Source organism: Diadema setosum, chromosome 12 (assembly GCF_964275005.1).
Source record: "Diadema setosum chromosome 12, eeDiaSeto1, whole genome shotgun sequence".
Lineage (NCBI taxonomy): Eukaryota > Metazoa > Echinodermata > Echinoidea > Diadematoida > Diadematidae > Diadema > Diadema setosum.
This window is the reverse complement of record NC_092696.1, coordinates 35020830-35046683: the sequence shown is the minus strand read 5'-3', so window position 1 is coordinate 35046683 and position 25854 is coordinate 35020830. Positions and strand designations below refer to the sequence as shown.

The 25854-nt window shown below is 38.7% G+C and overlaps 2 protein-coding genes across 2 annotated transcripts in view; both read right to left on the bottom strand.

Moving 5' to 3' along the window:
* Positions 1-3156: 3156 nt before the first annotated feature.
* LOC140235679 (low-density lipoprotein receptor-like) lies at positions 3157-7963 on the bottom strand. The gene is made up of 2 exons (XM_072315699.1): positions 7861-7963; positions 3157-6574 (listed from the first exon to the last, which is right to left on the bottom strand). Exon 2 carries the CDS (start codon positions 6336-6338, stop codon positions 4095-4097), a length of 2244 nt encoding a protein of 747 aa, XP_072171800.1. The 5' UTR covers positions 6339-6574; positions 7861-7963; the 3' UTR covers positions 3157-4094.
* A 12026-nt stretch (positions 7964-19989) lies between these two features.
* Positions 19990-25854, bottom strand: part of LOC140235910 (tetratricopeptide repeat protein 17-like) — a 28636-nt gene continuing 22771 nt past the window's right edge. The window contains exons 19-23 of the mRNA XM_072315902.1: positions 24573-24738; positions 23740-23814; positions 22877-22996; positions 21441-21584; positions 19990-20379 (exon numbers count right to left, since the gene is read on the bottom strand). Coding sequence (XP_072172003.1) covers positions 20242-20379; positions 21441-21584; positions 22877-22996; positions 23740-23814; positions 24573-24738 — 643 coding nt within the window. The 3' untranslated portion in view covers positions 19990-20241. The remainder of the gene's footprint in view (positions 20380-21440; positions 21585-22876; positions 22997-23739; positions 23815-24572; positions 24739-25854) is intronic.

Here is a 25854-nt window from a genome sequence, read left to right as displayed (position 1 = left end):
AATAATAATAATAATAATAATAATAATAATAATAAAGTAAAAATTATAACGGCAATTATCGACTGAATTCGGTTGTTCTTGAGGAATGTTCACTCTGAATCCTCATTGACCAGACCAGGGAGCTCTTCGTGGTTTTCTATTAAAGGACATGAGTCCACCGTCAAATGCATGTGGATTGAGTGAATGCAGCAATATTATTAATCATTGTAGAACACAACAGTGAAATTTGGGGAAAATCCGACGATCAAAAGTTATGAATTTTTAAAATTTCTGTGCAGTCACTGCTAGACGAGAAGACCACTATAGTGTATAATGTCACATGCATAGGATGATAAGGAAAATAGAAAGAGAATTTCACAAAATTTTGTTTTTTGAAGAAAGTGCACATATCCTCGACTTGTCACTGACGTATGTTAAAGGTATATTAACATTCCCACTTCCTTTTGAAAGAGGCAAGTGAAGTGTTATTCTATATACCAGAAAAGTGGAAACAGGGTGACTAATCTCATTGAGTTTTCTTTTTAGTTTCTTTATCATTCCACACATTGTGACATCACAAACTGTTAGTAGTCTTCTCATCCAGCAGTCACCGAGCAGAAACTTTAAAGAATCCTAACTTTTGAACGGATCGTCCGATTTTCCTCGAACTCTCACAAATGTGTTCTAGTAATATTACCTCATTCACTCAATCCATATCTCTATGAAGACGAACTTGTCCTTTAATGCACCCAGGGTTTTGCCGGGGCAGCGAATTAATCAGGCCGCTGATGAATCCCGACGCCCCCAGGTCGTGACCTTTGACCTGCACATCATGTAGGCCTACATGCTGTTTATGCGATTGCTTGGGTTTTCACGTCAGCATATATTATGGTAAAAACATCAAATCCTTGTCCTAACCCTGGTGCTTCAGAATTGTGGTTGGATCTAAATAGTATTATATATATATATATATATATATATATATATAATTATATATATATATATATATATATATATAGAGAGAGAGAGAGAGAGAGAGAGAAAGAGAGAGATAGATATAGATATATATAGATAACATGAATAGATAAATTATTAGTATAATATTATGATTAAAGTATAATATGTATATGGTATGATTATATGATTGAATTGAAGAATAAAATTATGATATATAATTATAATAAGTTATAGGTGATTGAAGGAGGAAGGTTGGATGTCATGATAAATTCTGTGACATGTCTAGGTCAATATTGACGCCTTTCCAAGAATGGGGGAGGCATTAAGAAACAAACCAAACCAAAACAAAACAAAACTTTATTGTAATTGTAATGTTGTAAATCAAGGAAATCAAGGAAGTGTGTATTTCCTATTGTAATGATTATTATTCTAATTAAACTGTTTATATCATCAGGATTTACTTTTTATTTGTTTGCACTTATTCTGCTTCTCAAGTGAAAAATAAAAGAGAGATAATAAATTCATATTGTTGAATTTTCGGCCTCCTACGCCTTCTTCAGGAGTCTTGACAATACTCCTGAAGAAGGCGTAGGACGCCGAGAATTTGAGTCGAATAAACTCATGCTTTATTGGCCAAAAATGCATTACCTATTTGTCTCTTCATTTTTTTTTTCGTGGAGCTTATAAATAGAATCTCAACATGTTTGTATAATTATGATATATATATGTATCTATATATATATATATATATATATATATATATATATATAATATAATATATACATGGTCTCATATACATATATAGTCTAAAGTAAACTACAGCATAAGTTTTTGAAAATTAATGGTTTTATAAATCATAAAAGCGCTACATTTGCTTAGTGCAGGAGTTGTGACTCTTTCACGCACGGGACCTCCACATTTTTCTACATTATATCCTGTAGGGACACAATGTTTGGCTCTGGTAGTCTTACTAGAAGGGACGGGATGATTACACATACCGTTGCTCAAGACAATTATTGCAAATCGAACTCTGGTCATTTGGACCGGGAGACAGATGCCCTTTCGACCGAGCCAAATCTCTGCCCCGTTTTCTGACGATTTAAGAAGCACTGATAACCTTCTGATATTAAACACATTGAAGATTGATAAAACCTTCCAATCATAGCAAGTTATTAGGCATGCATGCAAGTGAGCAGATTAATTGAAGACCTGAATATAAGAAATATAACAATTTTTGGCCAAATTCAGTTTGACATGGGAAATTGTAGCTCATGCATGGACTCATCTTGTGTATAAATGATAAAGCCTAATTACCCCCGGAAGTGCCTGAAATGAATGAGTTAAATCTTATATGAATGTAAAAATTAAAGACTTGGGTTATTCTTACATTCATATTATAGCGCCCTCTCTCGTCATCCTCTCATCTCTGTAGCAGAATATCATGTATATGATTCAAAGAACGACCCAAGTCCATCACTCAAAATGGCCTCTCCACAATTGATGTAAATGTTAATTGTCATAATAATGTGTTCTAATTTGTATATACAATGTTGCCTTCCCATCACAGTTAGATAGAATATTATTGGACAAATACAAAAGATAATATGAACTCTTTTAAAATTTACTCGACATGGTCTTCCATGGACTTGGGTCGTTCTTATATTCAGATACTCAATTGTTATTTTGGAATAGTGCACAACTTTGTTTCCAGACATGTATTAACCTCATATACTACATCGATCACTATATTATCAATACAAGTTATAATTCCCGTCCTATACACTGATGAATATTGTTTTATTGTATGGGAGAAACAAATAGAATGAATAGAGACATTTAAATGTATTTTGTAGTATGTTCTGGAGTAATTGCCTTTTATTGTGGAAACAAAAACATTTGTTTTCAGTAAATGAATTGTGTCTCTTAAACAGGCCCCTGTTGATGGTGCTATCATGTTATCCGTTTCCAAACCTTTGCAGGACAAGACAGTCTATGATCAATAATCACAGAACACCACAATTCTGCATTCTACAACTGTACTTGTGGATACGTTATATTTCTTCCCTTTTTTAACAACCTATACTCTGTTTTGAAAAGGTAGGTTTTGAGGATGACAAAGAAAGAACGACATTCAGCAAGCTCTATTACATTCTGATTTTGGGCATTACTCTTATCAAAGTATGTTACAAGTATAGATTTAAAAAAAAACCAAGAAAACAATCAGAATTTGCCTCTTCTTTTAAAAAGAAAAAAAAAAACCTCGACAAAACCCCCTAACAAAGAGCTCTGAACTTAAAAAAAACAACAACAACAAAACAGTTTGAATTACATTCTAAAAAGTTATATTAACGAGGACACTGTCTATCTCATACAACAATTTTTAGTTACATTTTAAATGATTAGTGAGTTTGCCTTATACAGGCATTTATGCCGAAAAATAAGCGTTTTGAAAAATAATATTGTAAATCAAACATTCTGTCAATCTGAAATGACATTAAAATACGGGTCCGGTGTGAGAGAATAATATTACAACCAAATATACATAAGGGTAAAAGACCCTGATGCTTCATTGAATAATTAATTCAATTCATTGATTTATCTTTTTATTTATTCATTCATTAAACCATTCATTCATTCATTCTTTCATTGCTGTTACAGAGCAGGGGGCAAAGCCGGTGAAGCGGTAATTCCCGATCGCCCCAGGCCTGCCAGTCAATCAGTACGAGTGCGATGATATATCAGGAAAAAAAAAGGTTACTCCAACCTTTAACAAACCTTTAAAAATAGAAAATAACCCGAATGGTTAAGACTCGGGTGACATTTAAAGCATTCCTTGAAATATTAAAAGAACATCTTATCTTACACGAGAAAGTTGGAAAATCGTTAGATGAAATCAGATACATACAAAGATAAAAGGTAGGCCTACAGACGCGAAACGGTTGAGCCTTATACATCTTATCGTTAAGTATGAAAATGTTGTGGTTCGCTTGTGGCATAATAATCACCAAGCATATATAATCATTTCCTAAAGGTAATATGAGGTAACGTCATCTCTACAACACGCAAAACCATCTACAAGGTAAGGGAAAGTTATTCATCTGTCTAAAGGGAGAAGGACGCTGGACCCCGCTGGGTTGATCAATGCGCCTAGACTTAGACTAATAATTGGGAGTAAAGCCTTTATGAGCAGTGTCCCCTTCGCAGGTGTGACCATCCGCACTGAGAGTCACGTTCTCCCGGCACAGACAGGAATACGACGCCACACCGTCCACCTTCGGAGCCGCCACGCACAGATGGGAGCACATCGCGTTGTCATGGGAACAGGGAGCCGCATCATTGTTGTCGGGTTGACGGAGCGGGTGGAGGATTGCGAGGCCCATGGGGCCGTTGATTTCAGTGATGACTGCGGTCTGGTTCGAGCCGGTGAACTTGTCTGCACGCTTCACACTGTTTGTAGACCAGTCTGTCCAGTAGATGAAATCCTCAAACACTGTTATGTCGAACGGATGACTGACTCGATCCTCTCCACTGAGGATGACACGTCGCTTGCCACCTTCGAAATTTGCCATGTTGATACTTCTCGTGTAGGCGTCAACCCAGTATAGCTGCTCTAGGGGATGGTCAATAACAAGACCATTTGGCCAGCTGATGTCCCTCGAGACAATAATGCGCCGGCCGTCACCATTCGTACCCGCGCGCTCAATTCTTGGATGTTCCCCCCAGTCAGTCCAGAAAATCAGCCCTGATTCGGGGTCGACTGCAATGGCTCGAGGATTGTCCATCAAATCCGTCCTGAACAACGTGGTCTTCTTTGACCCCTCGTAGTTACAAACGGAAATTTCATGAAGTCCTACATCTGTCCAGTAGAGGAGGTCATTGACCCAGTCTACTGCTAATCCTTCTACATCCATTCTGACATTCGATGTTACCAAACGTGGTGAGGGCATCTTATCGGGAACAAATTCTAGCTGGTATATACCATCTGTACCTCCCCAGAAGAGACTCTTTGGTGAGACATCGTAATCCACGACCTTAGCTTGCAGATAAAATTCTGTAATGAAATCGATGTTGAAATCCGATGCATCAAAGATACGAATGTCTTGGCGGGTGGCCAACATGAGCTGGGGCCTACCAAACTCTGGTTTAGACTTACAGTGACCACGGCGATCCATTTGTTGTAAGACGTAGTCTTTGTTGCATTGGCAATCGTAGGATCCCACCCGATTTTGACAGATTTGGCTGCAGATGCCGGCAGGGAAATCATTACACTCGTCGACATCCACACAACGGCTCCCGTTTACCAACGAATATCCTTCTCGACAGTTACAGGTATGTCCATACGGACGATCGACGCACACGTGCTCGCACTCGCCATTGTTGACGTCACACTCATTTACATCACACACGCTCTCGACAAGCTCGTCTTCGCTGTTCGGGCAGTTTGCTACACCATCGCAAACTTGAGCCGTGGGAATGCAGTCACCGTTGAGACATGCAAACTGGGTGTGGTCGTCACAATCAGATGGGGTTGGACATTCTGCCTCGTCACTGGCGTCGCCGCAATCCTGAGCGCCATCGCACACCTTCGTAGCAGATATACAAGTTCCACTCGTGCACCTGTATTCGTTCATAGAACACTCATCAGTAGGCCTAGAGGTAGAGGTTTGGCAAATCAACGCTAACTCGTCGGAACCGTCAGAGCAATCGACATCCCCATCGCACTTCCACGATTTGTGTATGCATTCTCCATTCGAGCACTGGAACTCGGTGTCTAAGCAAGACACACTTTCAGGAATTCCGCAGAGTTCTTCACTCTCGTCAGATCCTTCAGAGCAATCGACATCCCCATCGCACTTCCACGATTTGTGTATGCATTCTCCATTCGAGCACTGGAACTCGGTGGCTAAGCAAGACACACTTCCAGGAGTTTCACAGAGCTCCTCACTCTCGTCAGATCCGTCTGAGCAGTCGCGGTCTCCGTCGCATGTCCATCGAGTCGGGATGCAGCGCCGTTCCCCGCTGCTGCACTGGAAGTAATTCAGACTACAAGTCTGTTCTTCACAGTCTTGCTCATCTGCGGAATTTGGACAGTCACTGTCTCTGTCACAGACCCAGTTTTTTGGGATACACTGCATTCCTTGACCGCAGCTGAAGTGTGAGGCCGAACAAATGACTGATTCACATCCCATTTCGTCAGACCCATCAATGCAGTCGTTTTGGCCGTCACACCGCCATCTACCTGGGATGCAGCTGACAGCAGCGGAGCCCCCTGCAGAAGTGTCAAGACATCGAAATTCATCCATGTCGCACTCTCCCTGGGCTTCGCTGCCGGCTGAGAGACTCAAAAGCATTGCTGCGATGAAAACGAGATGAACGGGTATCTCCATGTCCAACCCTATCATGCCTATATCCCAAGCGCAGATGTCAGAAGCTAATGTATCTGTAGATTTAGCTTTATCTGTAGGTTTGAGACGATGAGGGCGACCTTCAACAGAATTAAGAGAAAGTGACGCTGTGCTGGCGGCGGAATTAAGCCCTCTCCAGTCACGTACTGCAGCGGTATCACAGTTCGAAGCTCTGTTGACGACCGTAACTCTCTTTCCGTACCATCAAGGGAGTATAGAGATTACTTAATTGCCTGGGTAAATGAGCAGGGAGACAAACAAATATGTCATTATTCACATTATTAATGTAATCCTGCGTCGAATTGTTGTTTTTATTTTTTGTTACTAATTGACATAATGTTCTAAAAACGGCGATAATGCTGGCTCATCATGTCGAAATAGGGCAATTTGTCAGTTAGTTGATATTAAATATGTCATTGCCTGGCCATCATTTCATGAAAGTTGTCAACAAAAATCAAAACAAGACACCCCCGCCAACTTGTCAGGGCTGTTTAGTTTTTTTTTTTTTTTTGTTTATTTGTTCTAGGTCAAGTTCAAGTTTGTTTGTTTTTTGTGCAAGAGTTGCCCCAAAGTGGCATCAGAAACTTGCGCTGAAGGCGTTTTTTTCTTTTCTTTTTAATGGTTAGCTGATGAAACCCGGAAGAGGGGCCAAAAAAGATAAACTACCCCCACTAACATCTTATCTAACATCATGTTTTTCACAATGAAGTGAACCCCAAGTTCTATTTTGTTTTTGTTTTTTATGCAAGAATATATTCTTAACGCTCCTAACAGAGAAAAGAAATCTTCGCGGATGTTAACATAATAATTTCATCTCTAAAATCATCATACGTCTCACATCATAGGGGACCATACTCATAGTAAATCGAACCCAAATGCTGTTTATTTTTTTCATATTTAAGTAAAGCTTTGACGTGCCAAGAGGGTTATTTAAGCATTTTAAATAACATAAGGTGTTATGTTTGATAAGATAGGGCATGGGTGCGGGTTTCTATCCTCTCTATTTATCTACGAACCTGAGAATGGAGCAGATTTTCTTTTTGCTTTTCTTCCTAACTAGTCCTCTTCGAAGCAAATGACATCACATTTTGTAAACATGTGATTCAATGTCCGCTTAAAGGGACGCATATTTTTTCATTTGTTATTTATTTTTATTTATTTGTCTGCACCTGTGATACAGTATTGGACTGGCACTGTCAACTCGGCAATACAACATGCTTGTCTCTCTTGATCACATTTAATATAGGTGAGCTGCTCTCCTGTGATCATAACATCATGAGGTATGGTATACCACCGCTAACGTGACGACAATCTAAATCTCCGTAAAAATCCATATCATCTCTATAGCAGCACAATAATAACATGATGATGATCATGTCCCCACAAAAACCACCTTCATAATTTCTTTAAAACATTGCTCGACATTGTGTCAATGACATGTTAATTATGTGAGATAATTTTGGTGGTTGTTAGTGTTTAAAGGGAAAATGCGATTTGCAAAACGGAACAGAAAACTTACCTTTGGAGAAGACAGAGTATGTTCAACTTCATTCGCCATCAACTCTTCAACTCGCTTGATCGAATTTAGTCACTCCAGACTTCAATGCACAATTTCGACAGTGAAAGCCTGCGGTACATGACAACATATCCTGCAATCCTATATCAGCCTTTTCCGTTGTAACACACGGAAGTGAAAGTATATAACACTCGTTATAAATGCCATGCAGTAACCGGTCACGTGATGTGAAAAAAAAAGTGAATATGACCCATCATCAGGATATTGCAACATCCGATGGGTATCAACGCATGCTATTTTTTTTTTTCTTCTTCTTTCCTGTATGGGTTGTATAGGCCGTCATATAGGTTTGTGTGGAAGTCTGTCTCTATAGGCCTGTAACTCATTCCAACGAATAATACGAAAGAAGACAGTATATATACATATTTAGGCTAGTGACGGATCCAGGAATTCCGTAAAAGGGGGGGGGGGGGAGGGGGTGGGGACGTCAAATATTTCTGTTGCCTCTTTCGGATTTAATCAGCCGACAAGCAAAATACAAAACAAAACAAAACAAAACAAAAAACCTTCAGCACAACTTTAATTCTGTCTTTAAGAAATAAAGGGTTTTCGTTTATTTTTTTTTAAGGGAGGAAGTGCCCAGCCCCCCCCCCCCCCCACCCCCACGATCCGCCACTCTAGGCCTATAGATTTATACTCTTAATCGAAGGCTGAGAAAAAAACCAAGCATGAATGACAACATCCATTCATCAAGAACTGTATGCTGTCTCATATCCTTTGCTGATAACAAAAGAACACGATTTTCCTGTAAATTGAATTGAATTGAATGCATTTGCATCATTATCAAACCCGACAAAACAGTATCAAATCACCAAGATTACATAGCATTGTTTAAGAAAGGTAAGTACAATGATATATGAAAAGGAAATAACACAAGGATTGTATATGATTGAAGGAATAACGGAACCAAAGTCGGAAGACCAACCCACGATAATGGACGTAGCGGTTTGGCTATCATTCTATAATGTGTGATTCTTTAACAGCATAATAAGAAACAAGATTCTTGAGACATCGTGACGTGCATATAGATTAAACTATTTTAAAACTTATATTATTAACAAAAAATAAAAGAGTTGAAGATGTATGTTGCTGTGTGTGTGCGTCTGTAAGGGTGTGTGTGTGTGTGTGTGTGAATATGAAGACTGACAAACAAGGCACATTTTAAGGAAAGTGCAACAACGATATTACACAAGAAATAATAATAACAACACTGGAACAACAACAAAAACAACATCATGGACTATATCATCATGCAGATTGGTTAAAAGTATTCTCCGCAGATCTATCAAAATTTAAGCTCCGTTACGTGTTCGGAGGGGGGGGGGGGGGTTGTTAGTTTACAACAAGGAGAACTTAAAATCTGCAACTGCCCGCTTGTCATTTCTGAAGTCATGAGATAATGTAGGCATATTGTTCATGTGGTTGGGCCTTCAATTTAGGCCTATCATATCAGGGTTTTTTTTATTTAATAATTTTTTTTTTTCAAATGATAGAATTTATTGATTTCTCGAAGCAACATAATTATCCAGAGGATGGATGAAATACAAAATTAGTACTTCAACACAATATAAAGCCATTTCTTTGGTGCAAACAATTTAAACACTCATCTGTGTTCTTTTTTTTTCTTCAAATATTCAAGTAACTCCTTACTAGCAAAGATACAATAAAGGGTCGGGCATGGAAGGGTACCCAATAATGGAAACAAATGGCTGTACCCAACCAAAAATGGTTTGGCAGGGACCTACGATCGACAGCAGCTTCGCCTCCGTAGTGCAGAAAAGAGTATTATCAATTAACATAGTTATTCAATTCCATTTCGAAAATAGGACAAAATAACTCTTGGCAGTCCGAAAGCCCGCCCAGGCCCACCCGACATATATAGCGACATAGCATTTAATTTTGGCTGAAAGCGTGATTGCAAATATCGAAGAGGGGACACGGCGTCCTTCAAAGCGGTTTTACTCGCGTTTCCGTTTAATCTTTCCTATCCTCTGATTGACACTTTGGTCATGGCCAATCCCCATGCAGCCCGAGTATACAAACAACACTGTTGTTTGTAACAAATTGGCTTTGCGACCACTTCCGCTGGATGCAACTACGAGTATAATATAGGTTTTCCCGCTCAATGTCATATTTGTTTCACTCGAATTCATAGATGCATTTAATTTCAGACGCTATCGCTTAACGATCAATATCGTTCTTTCGAATTTTACGTCAGGTCACTGGAATTCATTTCGAGAACACGCGAATTAATTTATGAGCATCAAAATTCATTAAAGGGCAACATTATTTCAATTAAGATCGTTCCAATTTTCTTTTTCCTCATCCGATTTATTTTTAGAGAATTCAAATAAGCGATTTTTTTCTTACGACTTCGTTTACGTATTATACGGTTTGACATTTCATGCATTAGATTTCAAAATTCGTGCATTCACATTAAGAAAGTACCCCAGAGGAGCCAGTTTGGGCATTCAATTTCATTTTGTTGATTTCAAATTAATTTCATTATGTTCTTTCATAATTTTTAACAGATTTGTGGTTTACACGGTTGTGTGTTTCTTTATCTCTGTACGTATAATGGTGTCTGTCATATGTTTTTGAGAAACAGTCTTGAAGTTATTGATAAATATGACTTTGTATGCCATATTTCTCTATATATGTATTCATGAGTGCGACTTTTTTTCGCATGATTATAGATATTGATTTTATATGTATTTGTGTTCAATTATGTCATAATATATATATTTTTTCTTTTTTCAGCAGTTTCTCTTCTGCCGTCTTTTTTCTTTTCAAAACGAGAACATGACAACGTTAGGCCTATGTCTCGTAATGGATTATAATTATATATCTAGACATAATTGTGTTTTTTTTAGTTTAATATTTAATCTAGTTTGTGTGAAAATGGTGTGTTTTGCTTCTTTTTCATCTTTACATCCTTTATTTATTTTCATATGGGACTGACAGTCCAGGGTATACAACATCATGACATATTATCATTACTAGGACCCCGTTTACAGTGCGGGGCCGGGCTCGGCCGCGGCTCGGCCGCGGCCGAGCCCGGCCTCAATTGCGCGGCCGAGCCTCGCAATTTTGTCCGTTTACACTGTTGGGCTCGGCCGCGCTTTCGATTCAAACCTTTCATTATTTGGTCGTAGTGGCGCTCTGCTTGTAAACTAACGCAATTTGGTATCAAAATTGTCTGGTTTTCAAACCCTTTGCCAACTGAATTCCGTGGCGACGAAGTCGCCGTTCGGGCAAAGGCCTTTGCCGAAGGAAAAAATCATTTGCAGGACAAAACCACCTTAAACTATACTAGTTTTCGACGTTGAGGGGGTTAATATCCTGAACAGCGAAAGATGTAAGGCAGAGGGTTTGGAAGCCAGACTAAAACTGGCCGCGCATTTGGCCCAGTTTGCGTTTACACCAAGAAAAGGCCGGGCTCGGCCGCGGCTCGGCCGCGGCCGAGACCACCTCCAGAGCGAGGCCAAATGCGAGGGCAATTTTGGCCTCGCATTTGGCCTTTTGCGCGTTTACACTGAAGCGGGGCTGGACTCGGCCGCGGCCGAGCCGCGGCCGAGCCTCGCACTGTAAACGGGGTCAAAGTCTGGAACTATGGAAAGATGCATCTTAAATTTAATGCACTTATTTAAAATATGCTTGCCCTTTTATGAATTTGAATGAATGAACAGACGTCTAGGAGTACGCTTGTGAATTTGAATGAACATTTCTTAACCTTAATGCTTTTTATTTGAATATGAATGATTTGTTTAAATTTTCTTGTGAACAAATTATACATTAGAACGAAGAAAATTATTTTGTATTAGCACATTCTTGAAATCGTTTGCTTTTACTTAAATTTTGGGTGACGCATTCGCAGAATTGTTTGCACCGAATGTAAAATGAGAATGAAAGAAAAACGAATTTGAAAACTCATTCCTTAAATTGTAAGATTGTTTTCGAACTTTGCATGCTTCATTCAAATTTGTCTTCGCAAGCATAACAAATTCGAAGGAAAGAAAACAAATTTGAATGCTCATTTCTTAAATCGCATGCTCTTAATGCAAAGTCGCCTGATCAATTTAAAGAGGCTCTTGCACGAATAACGAATTCCATGGAGAACGCAGACATTCATGCAGATTTTTAAGATTTTCCCGTTACATTACTGTCCGTGGTGTGTGTGTGAGTGTGTGTCTTATGTGTGTGTGTGTGTGTGTGTGTGTGTATGTGTGTCAGTGTGTGTACTTCTGTGTGCAATACTGCATGCAATGCTTGAGTGTACACTTGACGATTGCTTGACATGCGTTGCTTTGTACTACATGTATATCATGTTGCTTTGTTTTTCTCTCTTTTGTTTTGCCTTGCATGCTTTTTTGTTGCATGAGTGTAAATGCTCGATAGTGTAGAAAGATTGTACCATGCAGGGTACACACACACACACACACACACAGACACACGCACAAGCATGCACAATATTACGCGGTCAAGCAGGGAAGCACTGTTCGGGCATCCGTCCCGCTTCATCATGAATATTCATCAGGCAGTAAGATTGAGTGCACAGAATGCTGGATAGGTGCCATATAGAATGTAAACACGTATCGCCGGAAATGTAAAAATCTCAAAAAAATGCATCAACGGGAATTGTAAAAACGTCTCGCCTGGAGATGGAAAAATGTTAAGTTTTGCCAAGAAATGTAAAAACGCTGCAGGGAAATGTAAAAATCATGTATTTCAACGGTATTACGTACCATTGGTATAAAAACATGTAGATGATGAATATTCATGGTGAAGTGGGATGGGTGCCCCAACAGTGCTTACCGGTCAAGCAGTACACCAACACGTTCCACACATACCATACGCACACAGAGCTCTTCATCCCCACCCACACCAGTGGTGGATCAAGAGGGGGCGCATCGGGTGCGCGCCCACGTTCAAAATTTCTTTCATAATTTCTTCTTCGGGAGAGTTGGAGTCTCTGTAGATTTGCTAGAAAAAAAAAAAATGACTGACATTTCAACTAATCACTTCATTCAAATGCCTTCATGTTGAATCTCATTTTACAGAAATGGGTTAGGATCAAACATTTGCCTACTTGATCGTTAGAAAGGTCCTCAAAGTCTTTGGGCAGTCCACGTCTCTCGTTTCTTCAAATTCAGCACAACCACTGTGCCACATAATTTTGACAACAAATAGCAACAGCACAGACACATACACACATTACACAATCCAGAGAAATTAGCATGTTGTTTGTTTCTTTAGGCGATATGAAAAATTATATTTTATTCCACGTCGTAACCGTCGTGTATAATAAAGTACTTGAAACACACAAAGATTCCCTAAGCCATTACAAGACAAAGAGTAAAGATAAAATTTAGAGTATTTGATACTATGACAAAGACTATATCCTCAGTCTTATTGTCTCTTACGTATTCATTTCAAGCATTATATAATACGACATTCAATTCTCACTGCATCATTGATTTCCTGTCCAGTCACACGTACACCTACACTGTAGGTGTGTGAATGGGTACTTAGTTGGGGTAATGAATATTCATGTTGCGAAATATTCATGAAGTCAGATTCTTCAAGTGAATTGTATTGTCACATACGCCATGTAGTTGGTGGCAATGAATATTCATGAAGTTGGAATCTTCAGGTGCATTGTATTGTCACATATACGACAAAGTTGGTGGCAATGAATATTCATGTTGTGGAATATTCACATGGTTACAATCAACATTCTACAGGTACGTTGTACCATGAAGTACACAGCTGGGAGCAATGAATATTCTTAATGACTATTCATGCAGAAGAATTTGAATAATTCGCATTGTAAAGAGGGAGTATGGCTGCAGTGCTTCCCAAGAAATGGAGTTTGTTCACTATACGATGTAGACCTACATGTATCGTCTGATACAGTGATATCTTGTTATAAAGCAGTCAGATATAACAAAATCCTCTTATAACAAGGTGATTTTGCAGGTCCTGACTCTACATAATCATTTGTTTCTGTACCCTGATGTAACAAGAAACCTAATACAGTGCACTCCCGTTATAACGAACACAGTTATAACAAAATCCCGGTTACAACGAAATAAAAATCCAGGTTGCAAAATTATTGGCTCTATGTTTTTATATTGTTTATTTGTTCGGTTATAACAAAATTTCGATATAACAAAAGAAAAGGGCCAGTCCTGAGGACTTTATCATAATGGGAGTCCACTGTATTATCTTTATATACTTTATTGCTCAACCATGACGAAATTTAGATACAACAGAATAATTTAAGACTGCCGGTCTGAAAAGTTCATTATAGTGGTAGTTGCTTGTATTGAAGTTTGATCTGTTTTACACTGTAACATTGCTACAGAAGCAACTAGAAAGCACTCTGAGAGCGCAGACCTCTGCCAAGCAGCACATTTCCGCCCCATTGCACACACGCTGAAAATCACCCAATTTTGCAATATAGAAGCCTTTTGTTTACGTCATCAGCTTCCAGCTGAGCGGCGCCTTGGCCAAGCACAGCACACACTTATTGGTGCCCATATGCAAAAATCAAATATATGCAGCTTGAACTACCAAGTTCATTGACCCTTATCTGCAAAAAGATATAACTGGAGACTAGCCCCGATTTTTCTCTGGCAAGTGTCTACAGGAAATGCACATTACAGCAAAATAAGCACGTCCACTATGGGATAAAACACTTTTGCACAGATTTCCAGGTGTGTTCAAACTCATCTTCAAAATGTCTCATCATTGCAGGTAATGTGCCAGGTTGAAATCACTTAGAGGACATGCATATGAGAGTCAAATCCAAAATTTGTCCCAACTTTGGGTAGCCCTGTAACATTTTGCACCCTAAAAATCTGCACTTTTTTTTTATGAGTTCTCATAAAATCGAACAATAATAAGTATGCACAGTTCTGCTTCTGTCCTGGATGAATGAATGTGTGATATCATTTCCTTGTACAGGGGGCTTAGATTCTTTTGTGCAACGAAGTCTGGATACTCTTCATATTTCAAAACATGTAGATTGCACTCCTGGAAAATTCTGACGAGGTTCCAACCTGACATAGAAATTACATTACAGAACATTTGCCATCAAATATAGGCAATCTTTATCATTTCAATGTGAAATATTTTCTAGTGTAACAATTTCGGTGCATTTTGAGCAACATGATGCCATTGCAAAAAAAAAAAGAAAGAAAGAAAAAAAAAAACAGAAAAAAGCTTGCAAATATATTTATTAAAGTGAAGTTTATGGCATGTGAGTGCAATCTTACTTTAATACTCAACAAAGTGTAGGAGCTTAATCAAGCAAAATGCATTTACATTGCAGTTTGAAAAAGAAACAACTTCTCTACACAAATATCACTTCAATTCATATTGCCATTATGTTCAAATTGTGCTGCATATTAAACTTAGCAAAAATACTGATCGCAGAAGAAGTAAATCTTTAGAAAAAGCAATGTGGCAATTTGCTTCGAACAACACTCTATCAGATAAAGGTGTGTGAGCGGTGAAATGAAATCCCAGGACGTCATTTTGGCAATATGATTTCTGGCATTTCTACAAATGACATTCAAAGCTAAAAAGATCAATCAAACTACCCTGTAGGAACGCATGATGGCATACATACATATACACTTAAAAGGTCAAAACGTTGCAAATTTCTGAGCTTCCCGTGAGAAACAGACTCCAGTAGTGCGTCAATGCACTTAAAATGTATTTGTTGAGTGTGAGTGTGTGTGTGTGTGTGTGTGTGTGTTCATCCTGTAAGTCTAGGCAACAAATATTGAACAGTCAAAATAAGCTTTGCTGTGTAATCTTAAAATTTCAAATTTTGGTTTCTAACGTCCATTAAAAGCACTGACCACAAACTTGGCAAAATTGTACTTGGCACATTTTATTCTGAAAAAAACAACAACATGACAATGGGTGCATCAATCATGTGTCCCCAAAAACAACATTTCTGAAGCTCGATCCTGCATCTTAACCCTTATCCCACCGGGTGTTTTGAGGGACTTGAAACCACCGGAGGGGTCTTCCCCCCCCCCCCCCCCCCTCCAGATCTCGGTCGTGGATCGCTCGATCCTCGCGAAAATTTGCACTAAGGTAGAGGCCAATGTAATCTACAAGACTGTATAGTTAGATTTTTCAGATTTTAATTTCTGTATTTTATATTAATCAATTTATGCTAATTTATGCAAAAATAATTTTTTTTTGCTTATAAATAAAAAAAAAAAAAAATAAAGCTCCAAGACTTCTAATTTTTAGTGAGCATATACTTTTCAATATCCTCAATAATATTGAAGCAAAAATTCGGCTTCATAATTATTTCTTATGTATTTCATTGTTTATTGAAATGTATTTCTTTGTTTTTCACTTTTTGTTTTTGTTGTTTTTTCATCAAAATTTGTCACAGAAACTTTTTAAAGCAAAATCAGGCTAAAATGAATCATTATCAGCCATTGAAAGTAGAAATATCTATTTTTATATTCTGAATTAATTGCAAAAACACAATTTACATTGGATTTGTACACAAAGGCAGGTTTTTGAGCAATTTTTGGGTCGACAATTTTTTTTTCAAAGGGGCGTGGCTTCAAAACGGTATGCCCGGGAGCGACAAATTTGGTCTCAAATGTTGCGCGATACTTGTAAGAAAAAAGTCATAAAATGTCGCGGTGAGAGCATCATGCGTTGCGGAATAATCACACGAAACGTCGAGGGGGGGGGGGGGCAAAATGGCCCGCCTGGTGGGAATAGGGTTAATATTCCAATCTTGATCAATCACTGTTAATATTTTGATAGGCTGAATAAACAAACGTCTCTTTCAGCTCATTATAGCAGGGTTTTGCTGTATTAAAGGATGCTCCATGTCTATGTCTACACTGACATGGATGTGTTGCATATTTAAAAGGATGGTCTAGTATTGGGGTTGAGGTGAGGATTCAGCTTTTAACTTTTTGTGAGATACTTAAAAAGCACTTTATGAAAGGTTAAAGAGCATACAATTTTAAGAGGAATCCAAAGTTTACTCGATGAAAATTGGTTTTGAACTGGTTGAGATATCCATAAACAAAGTAAAACAAAGTGAACATAATAGAAGGTGGGTGCCACCTTTTATTAGGATCGCTTTGTTTTTGGATATCTCAGCCACTTCAAAACATATTTTCATCAAATAAACTTTGAATTCCTCTCAGAATTATATGTTCTTTAACATTTCATAAAAGGTTTCTCATTATCTCAAATAACAATCATCAAAAAACGTAGGAAACCGGAAGCCCCATCTCAACCGAAACTGTACCATCCCTTTAAAGTTTTATGGCGCAAAACGGTGTGAGGATGACAGCCATTAGATTAATGAGAACAAGATGTATAAGTCAGAGCTGGTATTGAAAAATGGTGACATATAGAGTAACTGTCATATCTTTATCTCTGACGCATAAGAGTTAAATGGAAGAGAAAGAGCTGAAAGTAGACAAATTTCAGCTGTAATGATGACATATCCCATTACTGGTGAAAAAAAAAGAAGCAAAACCCACACAAGATGAGATAACTACTCATGAAGCATACTAAGTAAAAAGTAAAAACAAAAACAAGCACACCTGTTGACAGAACTCTTGGAGTTGAGACAAGAAAGAAGAGGACAAGAAAAGCAATGTGTGGGCCAACACATGGTGTTACATAAGCACTTGCCTGATTGTCTGGGGCAAGTGAAAAATCAAAGTTGGGCAAGTGTTTCAGAATAACGAGACAAAAACTGTTTGCCCGAATTGGGCAACCTAAAAGTTTTGAAGCCACATCTTTTCACTTTTCCCCCATCAATCCCGTGAAGTCAACCATACAGAAGCCCAAAGATTATATGACTATTTAATGATGCAGCATGCCTTAATTTCATTTAAGCAATTTTACAACAGTTATGTGAAGAAGCCCCAATGCAATGCAACACCAGCGCTCAATCAAATCAAGTTTGTTACTCCATAGTGTTTAAGTTCGTGAATCAACATAAGCTCTTCATTTAAATGATTTGTGTTTCATCAAGCCCTTGACTTGCAAATAATTTTCTATATCATTTTTCTCATATTTTTGGACTTTCTTTTTCGGGCAAGTGTTCTGCAACAATTTGAAAATCTGCTTGCCCTACCAAGCAAGTTTCAAAAACAAATCACATAGCACCCTGCAATGTATATGAAGTTATGACCAGTTCACAAACCTTCAAAATCTCCTTGAAAGTTGATTTGAGGGGAACAAATTTTACCTACGATGGACAATGTACTTAAATTTTGGCTCAAAGAACCCCCGGAATCATGGGCAAGAATTCAACATTCTTCACATTCTCCCTATTTTTTCTCTTTTTCGGCGTAAAGCAGACAACTGCAGGTTACGTTGAATTTTACGAAAATGGTAGTCAATTTCTCATGGATATTATGACCATGGGATACATGCTGTGATATACTGTAAAACGGGATATTTTTGCGGCATGAAATTTTCGCGAATTGGAGTCCACGGCCTTCTTCACGGCATGAAATTTTTGCGAGTTGCCCCTAACATTCAATGCATGTAGTGTATACAGGAACTTTCGCTTTCATTTTGATTTCGCGAAACTTGGCTGTCGCGAAATTTGCTAGCTTGACATGAACGCAAACATTCCTCGTTTTACAGTTGATGATTTTGTAAAACCTGTGATCTTTTAAGGCTAGAGCTTTGACCATTTCGAAAGGCTATCATTTTCCCAATGCCAACAAATTCACTGTAGAATCATCACTATTACTCTTAATCCAATTTTGCAAAATTGTAAGTCATTACTACCATTAAGAGTGTGTGTGTATGTGGGGGGGGGGGGGTCTTTTTTGTACTTTATCATGATTAGGTCAAAAAAAAAAAATTGTTGCATTGGCGTAACCCGCCCGACCCTAAAAATTCCGCCGACCCCATGTTTTTTTATTATTTTTTTTTGCTATCGATATCAAATATCTTGTTGATTGCGATCGCGATCTCACAAACCCGGAAGTGGAAACGGCTCTGGGGATATCGGATGTACGAGGGAGAGATCTAGCGCCTCGCATAAGCCTTCCTTGATCAGTACGTCATCTGTTTCCAACACGGACACATACTCTAACAAGATTTATTCAGTGTATACGTAGCATTCAGACTGCGATGTATTGTGCACAGTTTTGCCATAGGTTTCTTGTGTGGAGAACTTACACGAATCTGTATATGTGGGACTGTAATAGAGATCGCCGTGTGCGATGAAAAGATCGTACATATGGGTCAATTTGCATCTATCTTATCTATTAAAGTCAAAATAGTAAAATATGAAGTGAAAACATTCAGGATAGGGATTTCAACATCTTTAAATTCTGTGAAGGGGTATAATTCCAGTAATATCGGCCTCATAAATGATTTGTAGAATAGATGAACACAGCACATTCTGTGCAGCAGTTGTATGTTACTGAGCTGAGCACGAGTTTTACACGTAAAATGCAGGTAGCAAAAAAAAAAAAAAAAAAAAAAAAATCCGCCCGACCGACCCTATTTGAAAATCTCATGTTACGCCAATGCAACATTTTTTTTTTTTTTGGCCTTATAATTTGTTAAAAAGAATTTTATGAACTTAATTGCATTTCACTATATATGCCAAGATATGAAAATAGTCTGAATGTGGAGTGTAAAAAATATTGTCTGAAAAATCCAAACTGGAATTCCCACACACATTCATAGGCTCTGCATTAGCAGACAAAATCTGTGCCTATTTTAAAGCAAAGGGAATTAAAGGGGCAAACCTCTCACTGCATTTCATGATTTTGCAGGATGTCTTTTGGCTAGATTGCTTTTAGCTGTTTTCCACACTATTCTCTGGAGGAGAAATTGAAAAAAAAAACAAATGAATTTCAAGTGGAAAGTTATTGCCAAACATGAACTGCCTTTCAGTAGATTTGATTAGACAACAGAAGAAGTGTCATCAGTTGACACAACGATGCTGTATGAATAGTCTTACATTCCTTGCCATTTAAATGCACCCACCTCACTTACCAAATTTAATATCAAATGAACTTGGAAAGATGGTTCAAAGAATCCAACCGAAACAGCACATCAAAGAATTGAAAGTTTTCTCTACTCTTTTTTGCAGGATTTAATGTCTATTATTGCTACATACTAGTACCTATGATGATAATTAAAGTGAGCACTTCTCACGGAGTAACAGATGCCATTAACATTAACCTAGTTACACCAAGTCAAACCCTAAGACTCGGTGATACGTTCTGGTGTGACGGACTGCTACGTTAAGATAAACTTTGCCAACCGTACGAGAGAGGCCTGTTACTATGGCGACTGGCTCCCACCACCAGTAAGCTGCAGGACGTTGCACTGGATGGTGCGCAGCCGCTCCACGGCCGGCTGAAAGTCTGGCTGCAAGTTGAGCGTAGACTGGTAAAACTCCAGAGCGAGGTCCCACTGACCCTAAAACAGGTGGCAGGAAAGAAATAAGAAATTGTGGATTCAGAGAAAAGAGAGGGAACAAAAAATTCTCTGAATTAGTTTAGCATTATTTCTTTGTCCAATGATAGCAAGGAACTACTTGCCCCCCCCCCAAAAAAAAAAAAGAAAGAAAAAAGCTCAAAATAAATACAATATATCATGACAAGTCATAAGAATATGGGCAATATCATTGCGATATCACTGCAACTTCGCTACTTCTGCAGGTGGAATAATTGGTGGTGTTAGTGTCAGGTGTGTTTTTTTTTTTTTTGATGGGGGAATCTGTGCTGTACAGAACTATCACACAAATAACAGCATGCAAATACTCTAAGAAATGGATCTGTAAAAAGAAAAAAAAAATGATTAAGAGAAAGAAAAAGGAGGAGAAGCAGAAGAAGAAAAAAAGGAGAAGAAGAAGGTGAAGAAGAAGAAAAGAAGCAAAAGAATGAGGCAGACTTGAGGAAACAGATGAAGGAGAAAAAGAAACAAAGGAAGGAAAAGAAGAAGAAAAGAAAAATCAAAAGAAAGAAACAAGAAGAAGGAAAAAAGGTGAGGCAGAATAAAAAGAACAAGGTGATTCTGACCCCTGTTACACAGGAAAGGCGGCCTATGGTCATCCTGAGGCCGTCCTTTGTGGACCGTTTACACATGAGCTTCGGGGCCGGCGCAAGCGACAACGCTCCTCATGGACCCTGTTTACACATGGACCGTTCTCACATCGCCTTTACTACATTGCCACAGGAACGCCCTTGAAGTAAACAAACATTTCGCTCGGTAGATTTGGTTTTGATATTCTTTTGTGCTATCACCCCTGCCGAAGGTCGTGTGATCAGTCAACCGCAGCTCTGAAAGCTGGCCTTGGGCCCGATACCATTTACACATAGCTGGGGCCAGCCTGTGGCTGGGCTGAGGCCGGCCTCAGACCACCTCCAGAGGTGGCGTGAAGTGGAGTTGGCCTGAGGCTGGCCCCAGTTTTTTGTAACAGGGGTCTATGATGAAGGGGAGGGCCACAATGAGGACAAACAATTCTCAACCAAGCCTACCTTGGAGGAGTAGATGTTGGCAAGGGTGAAGTGATTGATGACGAGTTGAGGGGAGATATCGATCGCCATCCGAGCCACCGTCACTGCGTCATCGTGCATCCCGACGCGGTGAAAGATGTTAGCAATGCTCACCAGAGCCAAATCCTACGTATGAGAGGCACATTTTGGAGGTTAATCACAAACAGTCATAAGTCCATTCCGAGTCGGTCTCGTTGGTGACAAAACATTAGAATATTTTGAAAGACATGTATCATTAAAGTAAGGTCTAAACTAGTTGACCAGTTCATACTTCCACACTGTGCATGAGTAGAAAAAGGTCTTTGTACCAAGAGGCATGTTGGTTTGTATATTCCCAGAAATAAGCATCTGTGATGTAACGAGTTTTCACACAATCCGTATGAACAGTGGTTGCTACCACATCCATCCGACAGCAAGAAAGTGTTAATCATAGCCTGTTTCTATATTTTACAATATTAAAGGAAAACAAGTTTGTTAATCAATGCAGTTGCTGCAAAATAATGAAATGGATGCTTCCCCATTTGATGACTGATGGACCATTCTAGTCATCTGGTTTATGCAAAATCATTCTCTGTCGGATCAAATATTTAACAGACTGTTATTCTGGGCAACCTTTACACAATTTGTTGCTTTACCAACTAGTGAAGTGCCTTATCAACTGCGAGAAAAAGCAAGGTCATTTGTACCAATGTGCACATCTTGAAAGCTGATTTCAAAGCAGCTTATTATGCGGAGGATGACAAGAATTAAATTGTGCTGAAGTGGTCTTTGTGCTCTGAAATCTTAAAAAACACCAAACAAATGTACATGTTGAGTTCTTTGCAATTGTTTAGCTTACCATGACATTACAATGTATATCTTAATTGTATGAAGTTACTGTAAAAGTGGATATTTTCGCGCGACTAATTTTTCGCGCTAGGCCGGGTCAGAAGAGTTTCGCGTGTTTTTAATTCCGCGGAATCAAGACATTACGCACAGGAACGTATGGCAAGCAAAAATATTCGCGTGTTTTTATTTTCGCGCTAGTTTCTGGTTGCGCGAAATGCGCGAAAATTTCAACACCTTGAAAATTTCCACTTTTACAGTATAAGACACATTTAACTGATTTTGGGGCGATGCATTATACTGAAAATATAACATCTCATCAAGTCTGAATTTGGCGAAATATGTGTAATACATAATTGAGACAATTCCATTAATATCGATCAAATTTGATTCTGCTTTACTTTCAGCAAAACTCCATAAAATTCAAAACCTCTTACAACCAAGTACTTAAGATTATACTGTGCACATTACAGATGCACATACATAACACTTCAATAATTACGATATCTGCAAAGAGAGAGAGATGGATATATGGGGTGGGGAGGGAGAATGTATGCCAAACTTGCAAATTTGCAAACTTGTAGCATTCCTACCTTCATTGAGGATGGCGCATAGTGCAGGGCGTGGCGGAGGCAGTCAAGGGCGTTTTCAGACTTCCCTTCAATTCGCCAGTAGAGGGCAGCCATGTTGGTGGCAACCCACGATTCTGGGTCCTGACCGAGGTTAAGAGAAAAATGTATGAATACAATAAAATATAATGCATTGAGATGTTTCATCAAGTCCATTTTCAAGCAAAGTTTCAAGCAGTCCATCCCTTTCCATGGTATGTGAAAATTGCTTTCATGTAATCTGCACATATTTTTACCATTATAGATGATCAGTAGAGTAAAATAAGACTGTTCCCTTTAACCCTTTCTGTGCCAAGAATTTTGGACAGTGGGTACAACCCTTCGGGGTTTTCTATGTGAATTGGCACGCAAAGCAAACTACTGGTTAACAAAGAGTCCCTGAAATCCCCCTTCTCATAGCAAACTACAGCCACACTTATGTCCCATATGAAGGTCAGTTTATGGTCACTCACACCATCAGATCGATTTTCTCCCTGCTGAAGAAAATATCTGCCGTATATCTGCAAACCTTTCACACATTTCTATAATTTTCCCTGACATGTGTCCACACCGTCGTCTTGTACATCATCGGCTTCATTAATATCATGATCATTACCACCTCCACAACCATCTTCATCTTCATCATCATCATCATCATCTTCATCTTCATCATCATCATCATCATCATCATCATCACCATCATCGTCATCATCTTTATCGTCACCATCATTGTCATCACAGTCACCATCATCATCGATATCATAATTATCGTCACCATCATTGTCATCATCATCATCATCATCATTGCCGTCACCATGGTAACCACATCCACCATCCCTCATCCTCACCTTTTTCAGTGCTATGGCAACCCGGGCTCCGACTTCATCCACCGACATGTGACCTCCATGAATAGTCTGCATCACCTGACAGAACAAAATCAAAGAGGTGAAACATTAGTAAAAGATATTCATATTGAAAATGAAAATCGCATGAAGATAAAGAATTGAAATATTTTCCCCCTGATTTGATATTGTCATTTTATTTCATCCCCCTCCCCATTTTCACGTTGGTTTTATTCTCTCTCTCTCTCCATTTTCCTCCATTCTTCCTCCATTCTAAAAGGGGACTACATCACACAATTATTTTGACATACAGTAAATATCACCAGATGCTTCAATTTCCCCCCCCCAAAAAAAAAACAAAAAACAAAAAACAAAAAACTATGTACCTGACGTTTTTAATGAGAATGCCATTTGTGCATATGATAAAAAAAGGTATCCTGAACATTTGTAGTTTGTATTTGTTGATAACTGTATGAAAATGATATCCATACAAGCAAATCAGGCTTAGTCATTCATAAATTAATTAATTTGCTATTTTACTGCCATTTTAGGAAAATCTATAGCCAAGCAAGTCAAGATATCATAAAGGTAGTGCAACACTTACAAATGAGTAGCAAATTTGTTTTAATTGCACAATGAAATGAGTTAAAAATGGACATTCAGACACTAAAGCTTGGTATAGGATAAGTCACTTACATCTAGAAGGACACAAAAATGAAATTACTTGGTTCATAATGACAAATTAAAGCATTTTAGGGTTTAGGGTTTTGGTTTTGATTGCGATTATTCAATGAGAAAGGTCCCTGCTATAATTTTCTTCGTGTTAAAGTTGTTCGAACCTCCTTGAGACCCTGTTCAGCTTCATAATTTAAGTCCCTGCGCTGGGCCATTGCTGGGATGTGGTCCAAGGTGTGCATGCTGATGGGCTCATCTGGTTTGCAGTACGGCTGAATCTCAAGTTCTTCCCGTGTCAGCGTTGTTGTGAAGTCCATGTATTCTTCAAGTCTGGGGGTGAATATTATGTCTCTTCATGATAACGAACTTAAATTCAATGAGGTGTATATGTGGCTTGCAGACTTACAAAGTGAAAATCCACACAATGTTTGGGTAGAATCCAGTGCATAGAGTAATATCAAACAAACATAACTAATGGATGCTTCATCAATATTACATACAAAAGAAAAAGAATTTGGGAGTTTCAAAGCTGTTGAATGTTTTCATGAAACTGAGAATCAATTATCTTTAAATTTATATGTACATATAATTTGCCCTGTTTTATTGCAAGGATATTAAACAAAAATATGAATGAAAGTCTGGAAACATTTAAAGTTAGATTGTCAAAATCAGCTTCCCAAATTTGACCCTTTCCCCCCTCCTTTTATCATCTCAGTCTGCCTTCAGACAGGTAAAATGGTCATGTGACTGCATATCATCGATCAGGTGACATAAGCTTGTATCTCAAATGTTGGTGATTTTTTTTTTTTTTTTTGCTTGATCATTAGATAACTGATTGGTCAAATAATGTCCTGTCCAAATCCTAGCTGCCATACCCCCAAAATTAAGCCACCATGGCATGTCAATGGAAAGGCGATCCCATTTACTACAGTGCTTGGCTGCCATGTTTTGTTTGTTTGTTTGTTTTTTAATGCTCTCCTGAACACTTTGAATATTTGAGATACAAGGTCTTGTCACTCCAAAAACATTAAGTATCACCACAATCCTCTCTAATCAGGCCCCGTTCTCCTACTATTGAGCCTAGCCATTTGTTAAGGTTCTTTTGCTGTATGGTGAAGAGAGCTCAGCTGAGTGGGGTTGCGCGAGGGCCTATTGAGATTTGCTTCCCATCCTTATGTTAGCCCTTTGAATTCTGACTTTTTCTCCCAATTTCGGGGGCACAAGTCGACCAATCAGTGTGTCTGTCTGCCAGAGCCCGATTTGCATACGGTAAATGCCTGCCACAGACCCCTACTGGTGGTCAGTGATGCATGTAAACAGGCTGGACAATGCCAAGGCGAAGGATGTGGGGAGCACACCATTCCATTGGCCCACTGGAACCCATTAATACTAGTATGACAATTCAGTAGGGAGATTGTGTACTGAATGATTATATTGTGAAGCAGA